Source organism: Macaca fascicularis, chromosome 11 (assembly GCF_037993035.2).
Source record: "Macaca fascicularis isolate 582-1 chromosome 11, T2T-MFA8v1.1".
In the NCBI taxonomy this organism is placed as follows: Eukaryota; Metazoa; Chordata; class Mammalia; order Primates; family Cercopithecidae; genus Macaca; species Macaca fascicularis.
This window is the reverse complement of record NC_088385.1, coordinates 63,563,858-63,588,235: the sequence shown is the minus strand read 5'-3', so window position 1 is coordinate 63,588,235 and position 24,378 is coordinate 63,563,858. Positions and strand designations below refer to the sequence as shown.

The window sequence follows — 24,378 nt, the reverse complement described above, 5'->3', positions numbered from 1 at the left end:
AAAACTGGGTGGGCACAGTGGCTCACGCCTGTAATCCCAGCACTTTGGGAGGCTAAGGCAAGAGGATCGCCTGAGGTTGGGAGTTCAAGACCAGCCTGGCTAACATGATGAAACCCCGTCTTTACTAAAAATACAAAAACTAGCCAGGCGTGGTGGTGCGTGCCTTTAGTCCCAGCTACTCGGGAGGCTGAGTCATGAGAATTGCTTGAACCTGGGAGGCAGAGGTTGCAGTGAGCCAAGATTTCGCCACTGCACTCCAGTCTTGGCAACAGAGTAAAACTCTGTCTCAAAAAAAAAGGGGAAAATTGTTGAGGGGGTATATAGGAGCTCTGTACTTTCTGTTCGATTTTCTATAAACCTAAAATTTCTCTAAGAAATAGTGTGTTGATTTTTAAATGAAATGAAATTTTAAAACATTTTTTGAAGAAGACCAAAGGTTGACTTCAAGAAATGCCTATATTTTAATATTTTAAGTAGCAGCCAAGGGAAGGTAATCAGATTCTTAAGAACGTCTTAGCCTGGGCAATATACCAAGACCGTGTTTCTACTAAAAATAAAACAAATAAAAAAATTAGCCAGGCATGGTGGCAACCACCTCTAATCCCAGCTAATTGAGAGGGTGAGGCAGGAAGATCGCTTGAGCCCAGGAGATCAAGGCTTCAGTGAGCTATGATATGCCACTGTACCCCAACTCCTCAAATATAAAGAATTATGTTTATAAATACTCTACTTGCAATATGAGATAATAGCTTCAAATCTATTGAGCTTGTTTTTCAAAATAAACATTGTTAAGGAAATGAAACGCCACAAAAGACCTCAACAGTCCTTCAAATGAAGGCCGGCCTTCTAAGCCCAGCTTTTGATACACACAGCCCTTCATATCCATGGATTCAATCAACTAAGGATAGAAAAAACAATTTTTAATTTGCCTCTGTACTGAACATATATAGACTTTTTTCCTTGTCATTATTCCCTAAACCAGGGGTCTCCAGTGCCTGGGCCACAGACTGGTACCAGCCCACACAGCAGGAGGTGAGCAGCAGGCAAGCAAGCAAAGCTTCATCTGTATTTACAGTCACTCCCCATCATGGGCATTACTGCCTGAGCTCCGCCTCCTGTCAGATCAGTGGCAGCAGCAGATTCTCACAGGAGCACTAACCCTATTGTGAACTGCACCTGATAGGGATCTAGCCTGTGCACTCCTGATGAGAATCTAATGCCTGATGATCTGTCAGTGTCTCTTATCACCCCCAGATGGCACAGTCTAGATACAGGAAAACAAGCTCAGAGCTCCCACTGATTCTACATCATGGTGAGTTGTATAATTATTTCATTACATGTTACAATGTAATAATATAATGAAGCGCACAATAAATGCAACGCACTTGAATCATCCCAAAACCATCCCCACTCCCTGTCCATGGAAAAATTGTCTTCCACAAAACTGGTTCCTGGTGCCAAAAAGACTGGGGACGGCTGCCCTAAATAATACAGTATAACTACTATTTACATATCATTTACAAAGTATTTAGCATTTTATGTAACCCAGGTATGATTTAAATTATCTATAACTTAAAGGATGTGCATAGGTTATAACCAAATACTGCACTATTTTATATAAGGGATTTGAGCATCCTCGGATTTTAGTATCCACAAGCAGTCCTTGAACCAATCCCCAGTAGACACCAAGGAACAACTGTATATATAACCTTAGTATCTTCATGCCTAAATAAATGAAAGGAGAAAATATTTCATACCTCTGTCCCCAACATGCTCCTTCACCCACTGAGTAGCTGCAGCGATGCTCTCCATCTTGGTAACATCAAGGGTCACCGTCTCCAGCCTATCAGATGTCTGGCCCCTCAGCTCCTCGGCCCCCTTCTCCGTCAGACACGCAGCCAGCACTCTCAGGCCTCGTGCATCCAGCTGTCTGGCCAGCAGGTTCCCAAAGCCCGAGTCACAGCCCGTGATAAAGACATACTTGTCTTGGAGGTGGCTCACCACCTGCCTCTCCCGGTACCAGCGCAGAAGGTAGTACAGGCCCACAAAGGCCACCAGGTAGAGCCACATGGTGAGGGTGCTTCCTTCTCTTTCAATAGAAAGAAAACATTTTATTCTTTCCTTTTCTTTAACCAATATATCTATTCAATATTCGCCATGTGCCAGGTATTGCAGTAGGTGATAGGGACTCTTTATTAACTAATACTCGGTCCTACCCTCAAGGAGCCACAGTCTAGAGAGGGAAGTCAGTGAGGTAACCAAACAAATCCAATGCGGTGTGAAAGGTGCCATAACAGAAGTATACACACAGTCTACAAAGGAAGATGACCAATAGCCTAGCACAGAAGCAATGATTTTGGTACTACTTCCTACCAAATAGGATAGGTAAGTTCAAAACTGGATAAAGATTATGACCTTCCAGGCAGTAACAATGTGTACATGAAGGGAGTTGTGAGCAGCACAGAACTTCTTGAGACCTATAAACAATTCTGCATGAATGCAGAGCAGAACATACAGGGGAAGAGACTGGAGATGAGGTAGTGAAGGGCCAAATCATGAAGGACCTTGGAAGCCACACTACAGAATCTGGATGTTATCCTGTGGACAGAGTATGCTACTAGAAGACATTAAACGGAGTATGCTACTAGAGTCTGGTGGCCAGATTAAGTTTTAGGAAGATCTGTCTCACAGTGGCAGTGGAGGATAGATGAAACAGGTGTGGTGAAGGCAGTGAGATCCACTAGGAGATCCAATAGTTTGGGTGAGTTATTGCAGCCAAAGCAATTTGTAAACCTAGACCAATCAGAATCATTGTTGAAATGAGTGTTCACAGATGCCTATGTTTCTATATGAAATTCTGGAGCAAAGTCCACCATTTTTTGGTAATCTATACATGTTGGCTGAACTAACATAATTCATAACAACATAGATAGAGGTCAAAGATGGGTATGGGCCCACTAGCATCATAAGGCCTATACCACAACGCCTGCATGAGGTGAGTCTATGCAATTCAAACTCCTTAGTTTGACATGAATGTCCCCAGCACTCTGGCTACTTAGGCTTCTCTCTTGCATCCTAACCTTTAGCCATAACAAACAACTTTCAGTGCCCTGCAAAGCACAGGTTTTTTATGCCTCTGCACACACTTCTTTCTACTGGAAAGAAGTAGCCCTCATCTACTTGGCAAATAACACTTTCTTTTTTTTTTTTTTTTTTTGAAGCAGAGTTTCACTCTTTTTGCCGAGGCTGGAGTGCAACGGCGCAATCTCAGCTCACTGCAACCTCCATCTCCCGGGTTCAAGTGATTCTCCTTGCCTCAGCCTCCCAAGTAGCTGGGATTACAGGTGCATGCCACCATATTGGGCTAATTTTGTATTTTTAGTAGGGAGAGACTGTTTACCGTGTTGGCCAGCTAGTCTCGAACTCCTGACCTCAGGTGATCCACCCACCTTGGCCTCCCAAAGTGCTGGGATTACAGGCGTGAGCCACCGCGCCCGGCCATAATGCTTATCTTTTAAGTCTCAGCCTAATCATCATTTTCATTCAGCAAACATTAATTCAACAACTACTTGAGTCAGACACTGTGTTAGGCACTGATATACAAGAGTGAACGATACACAGTCCATTCTTCATTGAATGCACAGTCTCATTGTGAAGACTGACAACAATGCATTATAACAGAAGTAAAAACAGGAGGCTGCTGGAACACTCGGGAGAGGCTTCTAAGGCAGTCTAGAGAGGTCTGAGAAGCTTCCTAGAGAGAATAAACTATAAGTTGAGATCTACAGGTGTATTAGTCCGTTTTCACACAGCTATAAAGATACTATCCGACACTGGGTAATTTATAAAGAAAAGAGGTTTAATTGATTCACAGTTCCACATGGCTGGGGAGGTCTCAGAAAAATTACAATCATGGTGGAAGGGAAGCAAACACATTCTTCACATGATGGCAGGAAAGCAAAAGCAAGCAAGAGAGGAACTACCAAACACTTATAAAACCATCAGCTCTCATGAAAACTCTCTCATATCATGAGAATAACATGGGGGAAACTACCCCCACGATCCAATCACCTCCCACCAGGTTCCTCCCTAAACACCTGGGAATTACAATTCAAGATATGATTTGGGTAGGGACACAAAGCCAAACCATATCAAAAGGATAATTTAAAAAATAACAGCTAGGCCAGGCACAGTGGCTCATGCCTGTAATCCCAGCATGTTGGGAGGCTGAGGCAGGCAGATCATCTGAGGTCAGGAGTTCAAGACCAGCCTGGTCAACATGGCGAAACCCTATCTCTACAAAAATACAACTTAGTCAGGCATGATGGTGGGTGTCTGTAATCCCAGCTACTCAGGAGGCTGAGGCAAGAGAATTGCTTGAACCCAGGAGATGGAGGGTGCACTGAGCCGAGATCATGCACTCCAGCCTGGGCGACAGAGCAAGACTCTGCCCATCTCATGCCCATCTCAAAAAAAAAAAAAAAATAGCTAACCCTTGCTGAGCACTTGCTGTGTATCCAGCTCTGTTCTAAGATGTCACATATATTAACTTTTTGAATTCTCACAAGAACCCTACAAGACAGGTCCCATCATTGTTCCTCTGTGTCAGTTCAGATGCCAAGACAAAATTGGACATGCAAGAGATTATGGGGGAAACACCCTCAGAGAACAAAGGGGTAAAGCACAGGAATAGGTGGTAATGCAGATCTGACACCTCTGGAAGGAGAGGGGAACAGAAGGAGGAGAAGGTAGGAAGAGCTTTAGACTGTAGTAGAGCCCCAGGAAAGTCTCAGCCAGGCCCATGAGCCTGAGCAAAGACTGCCACTGGAGAAGTCCCACATTGGGCTGAACTGGTCCAGCTCCAGTACTGCCATCCTGCTGGTCACTGGCTGACCAGTGCCCAAGAGGAGCGTGCCTCAGTATAAATACCACAGCAGATGGGAGAGTGCAACAACTGGAGGCTGGAAGTCAACCTCGCTCCTCACAGCAGATTCTCTTGAGTGATCTGAGCAATGCACCTCCATGGCTGCCACACTGTTTCATAGGTGAGCACTGAGAGATTACATACAGAGAGGACAAGAATGGTCCAGGCAAGAGATTTTTCCTGCCTTCATTTAACCTGCCCCATGGTCCAACAGAATTGACTATACCCTCCTTAGTGTCCCCATTGTGGCCTGGGTTTATCATGATGCCTGTTGCACTTCATTGTACTGCTTTTCCCCATTTTTAGACTATAAGGCCCTTGAGAGCCCAGGTTACATATTAGTCTGCACTTGGCCCAGTGAATGGCACATAGCAGATACTTAATAAATGTTAGATAAATTAAGTTTTTCTAAATAAAAATATCCTGAGAAAAAATTGAGAGAAAAAAAGCAGGCAGAATGAGCCAGAGAAGTAGGAAAAAGAAAGCTGATGGAAGCCAAGGGAAGGGGGGCTTAATTAGGATCAGCAATGCAACCAGCAGGTCTGCTGAGTAATAGGAGGGCACTGGTGCTCTTAATGGGGAGACTCAGAGAGTGCAGGGCACAGAAGCCAATCTTCAGTGGACTGCTCCATGAATTAGAGGGCAGGAAGTGGAGCCAAGTGGAGACTCTTTCAAAAGCCTGGTCTGGGAAGGATAGGAGAGAAGGCAGTAGCGAGAGGGCAACTTAGGGTGTAGGCAAGTAAAATGGAAGGAGACAGTGAGGGGGAGAAAACAGTGGAGAGAGGCATCTATTGCTCCTCCCTCCCCCACCATCTTCTCTTTCTCTCCTTTTCCCCTCTTCCCCCATCTCTCTCCTTCCTTCTCTGAAGCCCTTTGCTTCTCTCCAATCTGAGACCTCTGTGTTCTCTAGCCAGCTGCCTCTGTTCTGCCCAACGGGCATTCCCTGGTGCACTACAGTAACAGAGAGAGCTTCATCCTGACTGTGTATTGACTAAAAGGTAATTTTCTGTTGCCAGTCAAAGATGAAAACGTATTTCCCCCGTTAGGGAGAAGCTTGGCCCTCACAGCCTCCCCGGGCATTACTATTCAGCCATCGCATGCTTAACAGCAGGAAGACCTGCAGAAGAGATACGCCTGGCGGAATCCCAAACCCTGGGCCAAACCTGAATGTGCCTCGAATATTTCAAATATCCAAATGCCCAAAGTGGCCTGCTTGCTTTTACAAACCATTCATCTGCAAAAGCTGTGCAATTACTTTACGTTTTTGCCTTTGACTCAAATTATTTATACACAGTACTTAAGCTGCTATTTCTTGATTTACCAATTTTTTACATTCTCAATTAACTTCCTGCTATGGTAAATGAGAATTCAGCTTTCTTACATCATATTGTCAGTCTCTTCCTTTCTCATACACCATGCTATCTGGTTAATTTTCTTTAATGAGTTTTGAGGTTGAGCCTAGAAAACACCTTCATGCATGTGATTAACACATGCATAGGTTAAGAACTTCCACTGTTTATTTCATGTCTGATCCCCATCTTGGGCTTCATCATTGCTTGAAGCTACTCTCCCACAAAGATCTTGAAAAGCTAGGCCAGGCACAGTGGCTCACGCCTGTAATCCCAGCACTTTGGGAGGCTGAGACAGGCGGATCACCTGAGGTCGGGAGTTCAAGACCAGCCTGGGCAACATGACCAAGCCCTGTCTCTACTAAAAATACAAAAATTAGCTAGGTGTGGGGGCAGTGCCTGTAGTCCCAGCTAACTGGGAGGCGGAGGCATAAGGATCGCTTAAACCTGGGAGGTGGAGGTTGCAGTGAACCAAGATCACGCCACTGCACTCCAGCCTAAGTGACAGAGTGAGACACTGCCAAAAAAAAAAAAAACCTTGAAAAGCTGAAATTGCCCTCTCTGCACAGCCCCATCCTATCTTTGGGGCTCTTCCCCTCCCCCCCTCCCCTCTACCTCTTTCTTCCCGCTCTGCCTTCCTTTTCCTCAGCCTCTGTCTATTACTGCAATCCTCTCACAGTTTCATTTGCCTTCTTATTCAGCATAGGTCTCATAGCTGGCCACTTTAGGGGTGCTTCACTATCACCCCAAAGCCTTTACCATCCATGTTCTCTAGCTGCCAGCTGCCAAGTGGTGCTAGAGAAAGACCAGAAAACAAACTTTTATACAACAAATCAATGTTATCCTATTTCAACTGGCCCCCCCATACAAGGCAAACCTTGTTTGCCTCCATTTGACCTTTCCCTTATTATTTCCCAACAACACCTGCTCCAAATCTTTACTAACCTTCAAAATTTCCCAACCTCATGTTTACCTAGCTCTCCTTCCACAGATGAGCATACACGTTGCCTCCCTGCCAAAATCCAGATCAGCTCAACCTGGACACTCTAATTCATACCCACAACATTTTGCCTGTCATCTCAGGGGTTCCAGGGCCCATTGAGGGTACCTCTGCTCTAAATGTCTCTATATTGTCCTCTATCCTCTTTCTTCTACCTTTCTTCCTCCCTAAGACCATCCTAACCTGCCACCCGTTTAATAACCATTCTCTCTCTTCCGCATATGGCCGAAACATTCAAAGGGCAAGCACAGGCCCTCTATTTTCTTGCCACCCATGAGCTCCTTGCACTTCACCTTCCATTCCCATCACTCTCTGGAAACTCTCTCACAGCTCACCAAGGACTTATTAGCAGATAATTCCCAAGGCTTCCTCTCTCTCTTCTCCTCAGACCTCACTGCAATATTTAGCACCTTCTTTTTTCTTATGATTTTATCTGATTCTTAGATTCTAACCTGACCTTCAGTGAAGAAGGAGATTGCTTTCAGATCGTGCTGTGCTCTCGTTGGATTCTGTCTGTGACTCCCTGTCACCAACAGGATAAAGTCAGAACTCTTCAGCTTGACACATAATAATAATAGTGAACAGTTTTAGAGAACTTTCCTTGCCAGGCACTGTTTGAAACCGTGTGTGTGTGTGTGTGTGTGTGTGTGTGTGTGTGTGTGTGTATATATAATATATTTACACACAATAGAGGGTATATGCAATTATTATGCCCTTTTTCACATGAGGAAACTGAAGCACAGATTAAGGCAAAAATTAAGTGACTTTTCCAAGGTGAAACAGAGTGAATAGTAGAGACACGATCAAATCCAGAGTGTTCACCTGCAGAAGCCTTGCATCTAAACACTACACTACACTGCCTTTCCCTTTCGAGACCAGCCTGGGCAACATAACTAAGCCCCATCTCTACTAAAAATACAAAAACTAGCTGACTTTTCATGGTCAGGCTGTGGCCTACATTTGCCCCTCAGCTCCTGTCTCTCACAGTCAGAAACCATGGTTTAATCCTTCTGACTACACAATATGAAGAACACGCTTCTCCCTTCACTTCTGAGATGCTCTACTCCCGTTCTCCTACAGCAGTCACAGTGTCCCTTTCCCTTCTCCCCTCTCAGCTCCTCCTCTCCCTTCTACACCCTAAATGCAAGGACTCCTCAATGCCTCTTGATTGGCCTATCACAGAAGCTTCCTCACTAACCCCACAGTGTCACTCTCACTTCCCCTCTCATCCACATAGGGCTGTCTGGTTAATTTCCCTAAAGTGCAGCTCTGCCGATGTCACTCCCTGAATAGCATTCAACCTACTGAAAATCTAAATCTAAAACCTTAGTTGTACAAGGCCCTCCATGATTGGATCTTGACCTTTTCTCCCCCTCCTCTTTCTCACACTGCCTATGTTCCATCGAAACCAAAGAGCTTTGAAATGAAGGAAGTATGGTTTGCTGAGCCTTGGAGGACAGATGGTATTTGACATGCAGAGACTGGGAACAAGGGTATTTCAGGCAAAGGGAATAATGAGAGCAAAGACCTGGAATGAGGAAGTACAGAGCACTAATAAACAGAGATATCAACAAGACTACTCTGGATGATTCCCTGACTACCTTTCCTTTTCTTTCTTTCCAAGTAACCTCTCTGCATGAGCTTCCCCGCCCCAACCCTGATTTTGTGGATAGTACAGAATCATGAGGCTGGGCACAGTGGCTCACACTTGCAATCCCAATACTTTGGAAGGCTGAGGTAGGCGAATTCCTTGAGCAGTTCAAGACCAGCCTGAGCAACATGGTGAAATCCCATCTCTACAAAAAATACAAAAATTAGGCAGGCATGGTGGAGACTGCCTGTAGACCCAGCTACTCTGGAGGCTGACAGGAAGGGGAATCACTTGAGCCTGGGAGGTCGAGGTTGCAGTGAGCCATGATTGCACTACTGCACTCTACCCTGGGCAACAGAGCAAGACCCTGTTTGGAAAAATCAATAGATAGATAATAAGAAAAAAAAAGGCCATCCTGGCTAACACAATGAAACCCTGTCTCTACTAAAAAATACAAAAACTAGCCGGGCGCGGTGGCGGGCGCCTGTAGTCCCAACTACTCGGGAAGCTGAGGCAGGAGAATGGCGTGAACCCGGGAGGCGGAGCTTGCAGTGAGCTGAGATCCCGCCACTGCACTCCAGCCTGGGCGGCAGAGCGAGACTCCGTCTCAAAAAAAAAAAAAAAAGAAAAAGAAGGCCGGGCGCGGTGGCTCAAGCCTGTAATCCCAGCACTTTGGGAGGCCGAGACGGGCGGATCACGAGGTCAGGAGATCAAAACCATCCGGGCTAACACGGTGAAACCCCGTCTCTACTAAAAATACAAAAAATTAGCCGGGCGTGGTGGCGGGCGCCTGTAGTCCCAGCTACTCGGGAGGCTGAGGCAGGAGAATGGCGTAAACCCGGGAGGCGGAGCTTGCAGTGAGCTGAGATCCGGCCACTGTACTCCAGCCTGGGTGACAGAGCGAGACTCCGTCTCAAAAAAAAAAAAAAAAGAAAAAGAAAAAGAAAAAAAAAAGGATTGTTGGGGTTTTTTTGTTGTTGTTTGTTTTGAGATGGAATCTCGCTCTGTCGCTGGAGTACAGTGGCATGATCTCGGCTCACTGCAACCTCTGCCTCCCGGGTTCCAGCGATCCTCCTGCCTCAGCCTCCTAAGTAGCTGGGACTACAGCCATGCACTAACATGCCTGGCTAATTTTTATATTTTTTTAGTAGAGACAAGGTTTCACCATATTGTCCAGGCTGGTCTCGAACTCCTGACCTCATGATCCACCTGCCTCTGCCTCCCAAAGTGCTGGGATTACAGACGTGAGTTACCGCACCTGGCCTAAAAAATTTTTCTTAAATAGAATCATGAGGCCAGGCACAGTGGCTCATGCTTTTAATCCCAGAACTTTGGGAGGCTGAGGCAGGCAGATTACTTGAGGCCAGGAGTTCAAGACCAGCCTGGCCAACACAGCGAAACCCCAACTCTACTAAAAATACAAAAATTAGCCAGGTGCGGTGGTGGGCACCTGTATTCCCAGCTACTCAGGAGGCTGAGGCAGGCAGATTACTTGAGGCCAGGAGTTCAAGACCAGCCTGGCCAACACAGCGAAACCCCAACTCTACTAAAAATACAAAAATTAGCCAGGTGCGGTGGTGGGCACCTGTATTCCCAGCTACTCAGGAGAGGCAGGAGAATAGCTTGAACCTGCTTTGAGCTGAGATCACGCCACTGTACTCTAGTCTGGAAGACAGAGTGAGACTCTGTCTCAAAAGAAAAAAATTAAAAATAGAATCATGAGCATAGACTCTGAGGCCAGATGGCCTGGGTTCAAAATCAGGCTTTGACATTTACTTGTTCTGCAGCCTTGGGTAAATGAATTGGCCTCTGTTCCTGTGTGCTCATCTTCAAAATGGGAAAAAGAAATCTCAGTGATTTACTGAGAGGGTTAAATAAGTTAATGCATGTAAAGCAATACATAATTGTTAGATATTAGTATTATTTTGGGTCGTTGTTGTCTTATTATTGCCATCTGAGACCTTTCTCCCTGAAAGGACCTTTCTCCTTTCTCTCTCTCTTACCACTAGACCTTACCTCTCATGGTAAGAGTCCAGGCTTCTCCACTCCCTCACAGGGTTCTCACCAGTATCGTCCTTGATCAGCTGCAGAATCAGATTTGTTATTGCCAAAATGAAAACCTGTCTCTTCCCCTGAGCTTTCGCAGAAGGAAACTGTGCCATGGGAATGTGCGTTATCTGGTGCATTACACCACCATTTTTCTATAGTATGCATAATTCCACATATTGCAACATCTTTAATCATTTCTATCAGCTCTTTACCACTATTCTGGGCTAGCTCGTGCACCTTAACTTTCTTCTGTCTCAAGCAAAGGACCTCTTTCCCTTCTTTGGTTAAAATCTTCAGATCTGGGTTTGTCTATAAACTCCAATTAGTTTAGTCACTGATCCTAAGAGCAAGTCTGTAAACAGCACATGGCTCCCTGAACTGATCCACCATGACATTCTTTTCTTCCCACCTTGGGCATACAGACTAAGTATTCTTCAAGTCAATAATTGTTTTTTCTTTTCTTTTTGATTTTTTTTTTTTTTTTTTTTTTTTTTTTTTGAAACGGAGTCTTGCTCTGTCACCCAGGCTGGAGTGCAGTGGCCGGATCTCAGCTCACTGCAAGCTCCGCCTCCCGGGTTTACGCCATTCTCCTGCCTCAGCCTCCCGAGTAGCTGGGACTACAGGCGCCCGCCACCTCGCCCGGCTAGTTTTTTTGTATTTTTTAGTAGAGACGGGGTTTCACCGTGTTAGCCGGGATCGTCTCTCGATCTCCTGGCCTCGTGATCCGCCCGTCTCGGCCTCCCAAAGTGCTGGGATTACAGGCTTGAGCCACCGCGCCCGGCCTTTTTTTTTTTTTTTTTTGAGGCAGGGTCTGTCTGTCGCATAGGCTGGAGTGCAGTGGTGCAATCACAGCTCACTGTAGCCTCAACCTCCTGGGCTCAGGTGATCCTCCCTTCTTTTTTCTTATGACTTTATCTGATTCTTAAATTCTAACCTGACCTTCGGTGAAGAAGGAGATTGCTTTCAGATCGTGCTGTGCTCTCGTTGGATTCTGTCTGTGACTCCCTGTCACCCACAGGATAAAGTCAGAACTCTTCAGCTTGACACATAATAATAATAGTGAACAGTTACAGAGAACTTTCCTTGCCAGGCACTGTTTGAAACCGTGTGTGTGTGTGTGTGTGTGTATGTATATATAATATATATATACACACAATAGAGGGTATATGCAATTATTATGCCCATTTTTCACATGAGGAAACTGAAGCACAGATTAAGGCAAAAATTAAGTGACTTTTCCAAGGTGAAACAGAGTGAATAGTAGAGACACGATCAAATCCAGAGTGTTCACCTGCAGAAGCCTTGCATCTAACCACTACACACCGAGGTCCTAGCCTCCCAGGTGCCTAGGACCACAGGTGTGCACCACCACACCTAGCTAAGTTTTTGTATTTTTTGTAGAGACGGGGTTTCACCATGTTGACCACCATGTTGATCACCATGTTGGTCTCAAACTCTTGAGTTTAAGGGATCCTCGCTCCTCAACCTCTCAGAGTTCTGGGATCTTGGCCCAATCACAGAAGGCTCCTTTCCGCTTACCCAAAGTTTCACGAACTTACCCAACAGCTATCAGCATTAACCATGAAAGAGCTTGTTTCCCCCACCGCCAAGAATCCCATTTTCAGAGCATACCCAGGGTCCCTATTTTTAAGTATGAAATCACTCCCAACTTGTAACCAGTACTCTCCCAAACTTCATGGGAGTAAAGATCAAAAAAGCAGAGCAAGCAATCGTGACAAAATTTCTTTCAGGAATCAAAGTTGAAGGATCTTTTAAGATGATAAAAAATCATAATCAAAACGTGTCTCCAAACAGACCGTATCCCCTACACATACACACACACACACACACACCCCACCCCTACACACCTACACACCGGACTTGCTCAGGAAGAGTCCAGTCCTGGAGACTTGGAAGGACTTCTTTGCACACCAGGCAGCAGTCGGCTTTCTCCTGCCCCAACTGCTGCCCACCCCATCCTCTGCACTGCTTTCACAACACCTCCCTCTCGTGGTAAGCGTCCAGGCTGCTCCACTCCCTCACAGTGTTCTCACCAGTGTCATCCTTGATCAGCTGCAGAATCAGATTTGTTATTGCCAAAATGAAAAGCAGAAAGAAAGAAAAGAGTTGCCCTGACCAGACAGAGAGTCTTATATGCTCCTCAGCCCACATCCTCTAATTTTTTTTTTTTTTTTTGAGACAGAGTCTCGCTCTGTCACCCAGGCTGGAGTGTAGTGGCACGATCTCAGCTCACTGTAACCTCCACCTCCTTGGATCAAGCAATTCTCCTGCCTCAGCCTCTGGAGTAGCTGGGATTATAGGTGCCTGTAGAAATTTTTGTATTTTTAGTAGAGATGGGGTTTCACCAAGTTGGCCAGGCTGGTCTCCAGCTCCTGGTCTCAAGTGATCCACCCATCTTGGCCTCCCAAAGTGCTGGGATTACAGGCATGAGCCGCCGCACCCAGCCCTCTATTTATTTACTGAGACAGGATTTCCCTCTATCACCCAGGCTGGAGTGCAGTAACACAATCTGGGCTCACTGAAGCCTCGACCTCCCAGGCTCAAGTGATCTTCCCACCTCAGCCTCCAGAGTAGCTGGGACTAAAGGCATAGGCCACCATGCCTAATTTTGGGGGTTTTTGTTTTTGTTTTCTTTTTTTTTTCTTGTAGAGATGGGGTTTCACCAGCTTGCCCAGGCTGGTCTCGAACTCCTGGGCTCAAGCAATCTGCCTACCTCAGCTTCCTAAAGTGCTAGGACTACAGGCACGTGCCACCGTGCCTGGCCCCATCCTCTAATTTAAATTGGAATACTGGAATGCAAATCCCCTGCTGGAAAGGGGTCGGAGGGCAGGTTGATTTTAGCAAAGCCCATTTCTGAAGACTGTCAACCTGAGATCAGCTGCTGCAAACTGGGGCTGGCTCAGTCACCTTTCTGAAAGAACTGCAGCTGTTTCGTAGCTTGAGCCCTGGACCTAGGGTTGTACATATATATATATATATATATATATATATATATATATATATATTTCACAACAGCTTTATTGAGGCATAATTCACATATCATACAACTCACTCTTTTGAAGTATACAATTCAGTGGGTTTTAGTATATTCACAGGGTTGTGCAACAATCGTCACTATCTAGTTTCAGAACACTTTTATTACCCCCAAAAGAACCCCATACTCCTTAGCAGTCACGTCCCATTCTTTCCTCCCCCACCCCACTCCTGGCAACCAGTAATCTACTTTCCATGTTTGTGGATTTGCCTATTCTGGACATTTCATATAAATGGAATCACACAATATGTGGCCTTTGTGACTGGCTTCTTCTGTTTAGCATAATGTTTTCAAGGTTCATCTATTTATCAGTACTTCATTTTAATGTCTGAATCATATTCCATTGTGTGGCTATTCCACATTTTGTTTATGCATTCATCAGTTGATAAACATTTGGGTTGTTTCTGCTTTTTTGTGTTATTATGAATAATGCTGAAATGAATATTTACATACAGGTTTTTTGTGTGGACATATGCCTTCAATTCTCTTGAATATATATACCCTAAGAGTGAAGTTGCTGGGTCAAATGATAACTCTATTTTTAACATTTTGAGGAAGTCCCAAACTGTTTTCCAAAGAGGCTGCACCATTTTACAATCTCACCAGCTTCATATGAGGGTTCCAAATTCTCCACATGCTCACCAACACTATCTTTTTTTTTTTTTTTTTTTTTTTTTGAGAGGGAGTCTCGCTCTGTCACCCAGGCTGGAGGGCAGTGGCGTGATCTCAGCTCACTGCAACCTCTGCGTGCTGGATTCAAGTGATTCTCCCGCCTCAGCCTCCTGAGTAGCTGGGATTACAGGCGCATGCCACCATTCCCAGCTAATTTTTGTATTTTTAGTAGAGACGAGGTTTCGCCATGTTGACCAGGCTGGTCTCAAACTCCTGACCTCAAGTGATCCACTCACCTTGGCCTCCCAAAGTGCTGGGATTACAGGCATGAGCCACCGCACCTGGCCATATTATCTTTTTTAATATTAGCCATCCTAGTTGGTATGGATTGATAGCTTATTGTGATTTTGATTTGCATTTCCCTAATGACTAATGATGTTGAGCATCCTTTAATGTGCTTATTGGCTATTTGTTTGTCTTCTTTGGTGAAATGCCTATTCAAATCTTTTGCTCATTTTTCATCTTATATTAAATGTGAGGAGTCACAGCATGACCCCATAGTAAAATCGTACTTAGGGAGAATCATAGCAGTACCTCAGACTCAACACATTCAAAACTAAAATAATGATGATTCACTGTAATCTGATCCTCCTCTTTATTTTCATGTTATTCCCTATCTGCATATGTATTCAACAAATTTAGTAAGTGCCTAATAGATGCCAGACAACTCCCTTCCATCCAGTTGCCCAAGTCTGAAACCTGGGAATCATCCTAGACCCCTTCCTCATCCCCCATGTCCAATCAGTATTAATTCTACCTCCTTAAGTCATTATGTCCATCCCATCCCTTCCGTCTCCACTTTACTGCCTTAGTTCAGGCCATGAGTATTTCTCACCTGGATTCCGGCAACAGTCTGCTAGGATTGCTCCACCTCTGGTTGCTCTCTCCCCTCCTATTTTCCCTCTACAGGGCTCCAGAGTTTATTTATAAAACACAACTCTGAGGCCAGGGGTGGTGGCTCACACCTGTAATCCCAGCACTTTGGAAGGCTGAGGTGGGAAGATCACTTGAGCCCAGGAGTTCGACACCAGCCTGGCCAACATGGCAAAACCCCGTGTCTACACAAAATACAAAAATTAGCCGGGTGTGGTGGCGTACCCCTATAATCCCAGCTATTTAGGAGGCTGAGGTGGGAGGATCACCTGAGCCTGGGAAGGTGGAGGCTGCAGTGAGCCATGATCATGCCACTGCACTCCAGCTTGGATGACAGAGTGAGATGCTATCAAATAAATAAATAAATAAAACACAACTCTGATTATGTTTCTACTGTGCTTAAAACCCTTCCATGGGCCAGAAACAGTGGCTCACGCCTGTAATCCCAGCACTTTGGGAGGCCAAGGCAGGTGAATCACTTGAGGTCAAGAGTTCGAGACCAGCCTGGCCAACATGGCAAAACCCCACCTCTACTAACAATACAAAAAAATTAGCTGGGAATGGTGGCACACGCCTGTAATTCCAGCTACTCGGGAGGCTGATGCATGAGAATTGCTTGAACCCAAGAGTCATCGCAAAAAAATTTAAAAAATAAAAAAAAAAACCTTCCATGGCTTCCCATTGTCTTCAGACAAATCCAAATTCCTGTGAAGGAACAAGACGATGCTGTGCTTTAATGTGGATCTGTGAATCCTTTATTTGAAGCAGTCTACAAGAAGACAGCTAGAGCCAAAAGATGTATAGCTTTATGGCTAACAAAAGAACCTACACAATATTTATATTGGCAGATTGCTTATCTAAAGTCAGGTAGGTTAATTTATAGTTTAGGTTTTAAAAACTCAGTTTACTATACCAAACGCAACAAATAGATTAAAGAGCGATTGCAATGTCCCAGAACACGTTTTATTGGCTTTGTGATCATCACGTGCTCTGTTAGAGGGAACATTCCTGTGAGATCAATCTAAAACTCCGGCATTTAAACAAATATGACAGTACTCTCTGCTACTTTTCAATAGTTTATGATAACAAGAAACAGAGCTTATCATATTTAAACTGAGATGTGACTTTGGCCCCATTCTCCTTTTGTTTATTATGCTCCTGTGTCAATAGAACATATTTGGAACTGTCCTTATAAACCTTTTAAAATTAATCAGGAAAGAAGAGAGGGAAAGAAATGAAAATAAACCAAGCTTGCAACACATTCAGCATTAGTCATTATGTCAGCTGGCTTTCTGACCTGCTCTCTCATCGTTGTTTAGGGCATATTGTCCTAGAATCACACAGATCAGATAGTATATTTCCCCTTAACTGCTCTATTATAGATGACAACTTGGACATTATAAAATGTTGTTTTCCATTTGAGATATCCTTTCAGGTCCTACACACCAGTGAAACTAATGACATCAGCGGATCTGAAGGACCCCATTGACATCAGCAGTTCTGAAGGATCATACGAGGAACTGACTCACCAAAGAATGCAGTTTCCACATCCTGATGACTTTATCCCCTTGACCCCAACCGCTCAATGACCCCAATTTTCCAGCCCCTCACTCTCCACAATCCCCTTAAGAAACCCAGCCCAGAACTCCTCAGGGAGATGGACTTGAAGATCTCCTCTTATCTCCTTGCTAAGCCACCCTGCAATCATTAAACTCTTTCTCTGCTGCAAACCCTACTGTCTCAATGTATTGGTCTGTTGCTGTGCAGTGGGCATACAAAGCTGTTGGTCTTGTAACGTATTTTCTAAACTTCTCTTCTTTATTTTATTAACGAGGAAAATAACTAACATAGGATTATTTCAAGTTTTCAAGCAACTTACTTCAACAGGATTTTAACTCCCAAGGCTTCTCGTCAAATATTGATAGGATCAATAGTTTATTTTCATTTTAACCAAATAAAGTAGATGATGAATAATTTTTACTTCCACACTCCTTAACTTGGCAGGCAATGCTCTGACCATGGTTTACCTCTTAACCCTATCTCTCACTACGCCCTCCCTTGAAGTCTGGGGTCTGTCCATATGAAACTATTGGCAGCTTCCCAAAAGTGCCATTTACACTTTTGTGCCTGTGTTCCCTGTACCAATCTTTTCCATGTCTTAAGAACATGGCAAAACAAATAGACAATTGGGTTAAAAATGCACCTATAACACTTCATTACACCTTTTTTTTTTTTTTTTTTTGAGACAGAGTCTTGCTCTATCATCCAGGCTGGAGTACAGTGGCGCAGTCACAGCTCACTGCAGCCTCGACCTCCTGGGCTCAAGCAATCCACCTCAGCCTCCCGAGTACCTGGGACTACAGGCATGAGCAACCATGCCACACTAATTATTGTATTTTTTGTAGAGATGCGGTTTTGCCATGTTGGCCAGGCTGGTGTCAAATTTCTGAGCTCAAGTGATCCACCTGAGTCAGCCTACCAAAGTGCTAGGATTACAGACATGAGTCACCACGCCCGGCTCATTCATTACACTTTTTTATTTGTGTATGTTGCCCCTAGTATGCTATAACTTTCTCAGAGGCAGAAACCATGTCATTAATTATTTTCCCCACAGTTCATCTCAGTGCCCAACACATACGTTCATTACTATTTGTGGAATAAATGAATGAATTCATGAATGACTGAATCAACCATACCTTTACAGAACAGATCATCCTTTTAAATGCCAAAAACATCCAGAATAACAATAGGACTTAAACTATACAGGCAATCCGTGAGGCAAGTGTCAAAGTCTGCAAACAACATGAGAGAAACTTGAGGCTGATAGATATCCTCCCAAAAAAGACTTAAAAGGATGGGAGAGCCAGGTAGTGAAAGGATTGAAGGAGAAAAGGGGTTTGCACCTATGTGGATGAAAGCACAAAGGGAAACAAACTGAATGATGATACCGCCTCCCAGTGGCATTTGAGATAAAGGCCTCTATGCCAGAGCACTTTTTTGTTTGTTTGTTTGTTTGAGACGGAGTCTCACAGCCAGGCTGCAGTGTAGTGGCACCATCTCGGCTCACTGCAACCTCTGACTCCCTGGTTCAAGTGATTCTCCTGCCTCAGCCTCCCGAGGAGCTGGGACTATAGGCACGTGCCACCACACCCAGCTAATTTTTGTATTTTTAGTAGAAATGGGGTTTCACTATGTTGGCCAGGATGGTCTTGTTCTCCTGACCTCGTGATCCGCCCGCCTCAGCCTCCCAAAGTGCTGGGATTACAGCCGTGAGCCACCTCACCCGGCCCAGGGCACTTTTAAGATATAATACCTTTCGGCCGGGCGCGGTGGCTCATGCCTGTAATCCCAGCACTTTGGGAGGCTGAGGTGGGTGGATCACGAGGTCAGGAGATTGAGACCACCCTGACTAACACGGTGAAACCCCGTTTCCACTAAAAATACAAAAAATTACCCGAGCATGGTGGTGGGCGCCTGTAGTCCCAGCTACTTCAGAGGCTGAGACAGGAGAATGGCATGAACCAGGGAAGCGGAGCTTGCAGCGAGCCAGGATTGTGCCACTGCACTTCAGCCTGGGCTACAGAGTGAAACTCTGTCTCACAAAAGAAAAAAAAATGATATAATAGCTTTCTCACATTGAGTGGTTCTGAACTATTGAGTGTGTGTGCCAGACATTCCTTAGTTTAACTCATTTAACCTTCCCAATGACTCCCTGTAGAGATACAGCATATAGTTTTGGGGTTAAACGCACAAACTCTAGAGCCAATTTTTCTGATTCTCTGCTTAATGTCTCTCCCACTTACCCACTTACCAGCTGTGTGACTTTGGACAAATTTACTTAAGTTCTCTGCATATCCTCCCTCTTTAAAATAGGAAAAGGCTGGGCATGGTGGCTCATGCCTGTGATCCCAGCACTTTGGGAGACCGAGGTGGGCTGATTGCTTGAGCCCAGAAGTTCGAGACCAGCCTGGACAAGATGGTGAGATCCCATCTCTACAAAAAATAAAAATAACAATAAATTTTAAATTTAGCCCTTTTCCCTTTTCCCATTTGCCCCAAGAATACTTGCCGGCAGCACTTGTAGCTGCAGCATTTATCCAGAGATAACTTTGCTGTGAAATATCTCACTGTTATTATTATTTTCACATTGCTCTAGTATAATGTTTGGAAACAAAAGACACAGCATTCTATTTTCAGTAGTGGTATTTCCACTTAACAAAATACAGTAATTCTGGTCACTAAAACTGTCAAATCCTAGAAAATGCTGAATTCCTATGTATGATGTTAACATCATTCTTGAACAATTGTTGGCCGAAGATTTGTTTGATGAACCCGATTTTTCCAAAACAATGATTCTAATTATTCCAATGACTTTAATGTTAGTTCTGTTTAGAAATAACTCCAAGAGACCAGGCGCGGTGGCTCCTACCTGTAATCCCAGCACTTTGGGAGGCTGAGGCAGGCAGATTGCCTGAGGTCAGGAGTTCAAGACCAGCCTGGCCAACATGGTGAAACCCCATCTCTACTAAAAATACAAAAATTAGCCAGGCATGTTGGCGGGTACCTGTAATCCCAGCTACTCAGGAGGCTGAGGCAGGAGAATGGCTTGAGCCCGGGAGGCAGAAGGTGCAGTGAGCCAAGATTGCACCACTGCACTCCAGACTGGGCGACTGAGTGGGACTCTATCTCAAAAAAAAGAAAGAAGGAAGAAAGGAAGGAAGTCAGTCCAAGAACAGTTTTTATATTTTATTTTGACATTGAAAATCAGTCAGATTTGTTTCAGTCTCAAAGAGTGTGCTTATGTAAAATTAAATGAGTGCTGGCAGCGAGCTGCACTTTTTTTTTCTAAACAGGAAAAGGGTAAAAAAAAAAAAAAAAAAAAAAGGAGGGCGGGTGCGCTGGCTCACACCTGTAATCCCAGCACTTTGGAAGGCTGAGGTGGGCAGATCACGAGGTCAGGAGATTGAGACCATCCTGGCTAACATAGTGAAACTCCGTCTCTACTAAAAAAAACAAACAAAAAAATTAGCCAGTCGTGGTGGCGGGCGCCTGTAGTCTCAGCTACTCGGGAGGCTGAGGTAGGAGAAAGGCGTGAACGCAGGAGACGGAGCTTGCAGTGAGCAGAGATCGAGTCACTGCACTCCAGCCTGGGCGACAGAGCAAGACTCTGTCTCAAAAAAAAAAAGAAAAAGAAAATAGGGATAATGTTGGCACCTATCACATAGAGTTCTCATGAGGTATAAATTCATAAAATGGTACCTGACATCATGGTAAAAGCTATATACAGGAATACCTCATTTTATTGTGCTTCACTTTATTATGCTCCATAGATATTGCATTTTTACACATTGAAGCTTTGTGGCAACCCTACATAGAGTGAGTCTATTAGTGCAATTTTTCCAATAGCATGTGTTTGCTTCATGTCTCTATGTCACATTTTGGTAATCCTTGCAATATTTCAAACTTTTTCATTATTATTGTACCTGTTACAGTGATCCGTGATCAGTGATCTTTGATGTACTATTGTAATTGTTTGGGGGTGCAATGAACTGTGCCCATATAAGAAGACAAACTTAATCAATAAATGTTGTGTGTGTTCTGACTGTTCCACCAGTCTGCTGTTCTCCTCTCTCTCTCCCTCACCTCAGGCCTCCCTATTCCCTGAGACCCAACAATATTGAAACTAAGCCCATTAACAACCCTACAATGCCCTCTAAGTACTCAAGTGAAGAAAAGAGCCCCACACCTCTTTAAATCAAAAGGTAGACATGATTAAGCTTAGTGAGAAAGCAATGTTGAAAGCTGAGACAGACCAAAACCTAGGCCCCTTACACCAAGCAGTTAGCCAAGTTGTAAATATGAAGGAAAAGTTCTCTTTTTTTGAGACAGGGTCTCAGTCTGTTGCCCAGCTTGGAGTGCAGTGTCCCAATCCTGGCTCACTGCACCCTCCGCCTCCTGGGCTCAAGTGATCCTCCCACCCCAGCCTCCCAAGTAGCTGGCACCACAGGCCTGCACCACCACACCTGACTAATTTTTGTAGTTTTTATAGAGATGAGATCTCGCTATGTTGCCCAGGCTGGTCTCAAACTCCTGGACTCAGGCAGTCCTCCCACCTTGGCCTCCCAAAGTGTTGGCATTACAGGCGTGAGCCACTGCACTCGGCCTTAAATTTGAGACAGGGTCTTACTCTGTCACCCAGGCTGGAGTGCAATGGCACGATATTGGCTCACTGCAACCTCTGCCTGTCTGACTCAAGCGATCCTCCCACCTCAGCCTGCTGAACAGCTGAGGCCACAGATGCATGCCACCACACCCTGTTAATTTTTCTGGACTTTTTTGTTTCTTTGGTTTGGTTGGTAGAGACAGGGTTTTGCCATATTGCCCAAGCTGGTCTTGAACTCCCTGACTCAAGTGATCCACCCACCTTGGCCTCCCAAAGAGCTGGGATTACAGGTGTGAGGTATCAGGCCTGGCCTGGAAAAGTTCCTTCCTGGAAAAGTTCCCGAAGAAAATTAAAAGTGCTACTTCAGGGAACACACAAATGATAAGAAGGTGAAACAGCCTTATTGCTGATACGGAGAAACTTTTAGTAGGCTGAATAGAAGATCAAACCAGCCATAACTTCCCTTAAGCCAAAGCCTCACCCACAGCAAGGCTACCCTCTTTAATTATATGAAAGCTGAGACAGGTGAGAAAGCTGCAGAAGTTTGAAGCCAGCAGAAGTTGGTTCATGAGGTTTAAGGAGAAAAACCATCTCCATAAGATAAAAGTGCAAGGCAAAGCTAGATGCAGTGGCTCAAACCAGTAATCCCAACACTTTAGGAGGCCAAGGCAGGTGGATCACTTGAGGCCAGGAGTTTCAGACCAGCCTGCCCAACCTAGTGAAACCCTGTCTCTACTAAAAATACAAAAATTAGCTGGGCATGGCAGCACACACCTGTAATCCTAGCCCTTTGGGAGGCTGAGGCATGAGAATTGCTTGAGCCTGGGTGACCGAGGTTGCAGTGAGCCATGATTGCACCAGTGCATTCCAACCTGGGCGACAGAGCGAGACTCCGTCTCAAAAAAATAAGTAAAATAAAATAAAACTATGGTTTTCATGTGACATGTTAATTCACGTGACTGCCCACTCTAGCCCACAATTGCCATAGGTATCATTACATAGTAAGAGTGATGGGCAGATCTTGGCCTGGTGCAGTAGCTCATGCCTGTAATCCCAGCACTTTGGGAGGCCGAAGCGGGCAGATCACGAGGTCAGGAGATCGAGACCATCCTGGCTAACACGGTGAAACCCCGTCTCTACTAAATATACAAAAAATTAGCCGGGCATGGTGGCCAGCGCCTGTAGTCCCAGCTAGTCGGGAGGCTAAGGCAGGAGAATGGCCTGTACCTGGGAGGCGGAGCTTGCAGTGAGCCGAGATGGCACCACTGCACTCCAGCCTGGGCCACAGAGGAGACTTCGACTCAAAAAAAAAAAAAAAAAAAAAAGAGTGATTGGCAGATCTGCACATCAATAGCAAATGGGTTCCCTTCATTCTTGTAAAGCTCTCCATGATTCTGCAAGCCTCCTATAATTCATATTTTCTTATACCTGGGCGCTCTATTTGAGAGACTGAATATATGAACAGCAGAAACCAACCCCCTTATCTATAATAAACAGCACAGGAAGCAAGCTTGCTACAAGTCAGACTTGTAGAAAATCGAACTGCTATTTCTAATGATGATACTGGAGGCCAAACAACAACCCCTGTAGCAATGGGCCCAAATGCCTTAACTAGTATCTTACAGCTTCCTTAATTTTGTCACAGCTTCTAACATAGGTCCAACCAAAGAAAGCCAAACATCCACCCCTAAACCAATCACATTCCGCATCCTACTACTCGTTAGCCCAGGTACAGCTTCTCCATGCCAACACCCTCCAATCAAAGAACACCTTGACGGCTTCCCTTTTTCATAAAGCTTTCCTACTCCTCTGCCTGCCTTTGAGTCCCTACCAAATGCAAGTGATGATGGCTGACTCCCTTGCTATAGTAAGCTCTGAATAAATAGCCTATGCTTTTCTCATTTGGTTGATATTTGCTTATTTCCACATATTGGATCTAGTAATTCACGAAATTCCATGCAGAACTAATTTCCAAAACTTTTTTTTTTAGACACGGTCTCCCTCTGTTGCCCAGACTGGAGTGCAGCGGCACTATCACGGCTCCCAACAGCCTTGACCTCCCAGGCTCATGCGATTGATCGCGCCCCGCCCCGCCCCGCCCCGCCCCGCCCCCCCGCCGCTCCCAGCCCGCCTGCCCCGCCCCAGCCTCTGGGGCTGCTGGGACTACAGGCGCACGCAACTACATCTGGCTAGGGGGGGTGTGTGTGTGTTTGTTTGTGTACAGACAGATCTCACAAAGTTGCCCCGAACTACATCTGGCTAGGGGTGTGTGTGTGTGTGTGTGTGTGTGTGTGTGTGTGTGTGTGTGTGTTTGTGTAGAGACAGATCTCACAAAGTTGCCCCGAACTACATCTGGCTAGGGGTGTGTGTGTGTGTGTGTGTGTGTGTGTGTTTGTGTAGAGACAGATCTCACAAAGTTGCCCCGAACTCCTAGCCTCAAGCGATCCTCCTGCCTTTGCCTCCCAAAGTGCTGAGGTTACAGGCATGAGTCACCGCGCCGGCCTCCAAACGTTTTTAAAAGATACTGGTGCTATTTCTAAAACATCCAAAAAGTTCGCGTGGAACATCCTTTTTACTTCACCTTAATAACCTAAATCAGCATGCTATAGGTCTCGCATTTCCGAAGATCTTCTTCCTGGAATGGACACGACCTTCTGCCCACAAGAGCGATGGCCCTGGTGCCCGAGCGCGTGTGCAGAGCG

At 45.1% G+C, this 24,378-nt stretch overlaps 1 protein-coding gene across 20 annotated transcripts in view; it reads right to left on the bottom strand.

Annotated features, from left to right (window-relative positions):
- HSD17B6 (hydroxysteroid 17-beta dehydrogenase 6) overlaps positions 1 to 24,378 on the bottom strand; it is a 39,880-nt gene that overhangs the window by 14,823 nt on the left and 679 nt on the right. For 2 of the 20 annotated variants that reach the window (XM_065524414.2, XM_005571264.5), the window contains exons 1-2: positions 24,258 to 24,372; positions 1,758 to 2,089 (exon numbers count right to left, since the gene is read on the bottom strand). In XM_065524414.2, coding sequence (XP_065380486.1) covers positions 1,758 to 2,070 — 313 coding nt within the window. In that variant the 5' untranslated portion in view covers positions 2,071 to 2,089; positions 24,258 to 24,372. Of the gene's footprint in view, positions 1 to 1,757; positions 2,090 to 10,880; positions 10,959 to 12,781; positions 12,869 to 13,205; positions 13,349 to 24,257; positions 24,373 to 24,378 lie in introns of those variants that run through there. The other 18 variants (XM_065524420.2, XM_074007217.1, XM_065524412.2 and 15 more) reach the window with 10 other exon arrangements.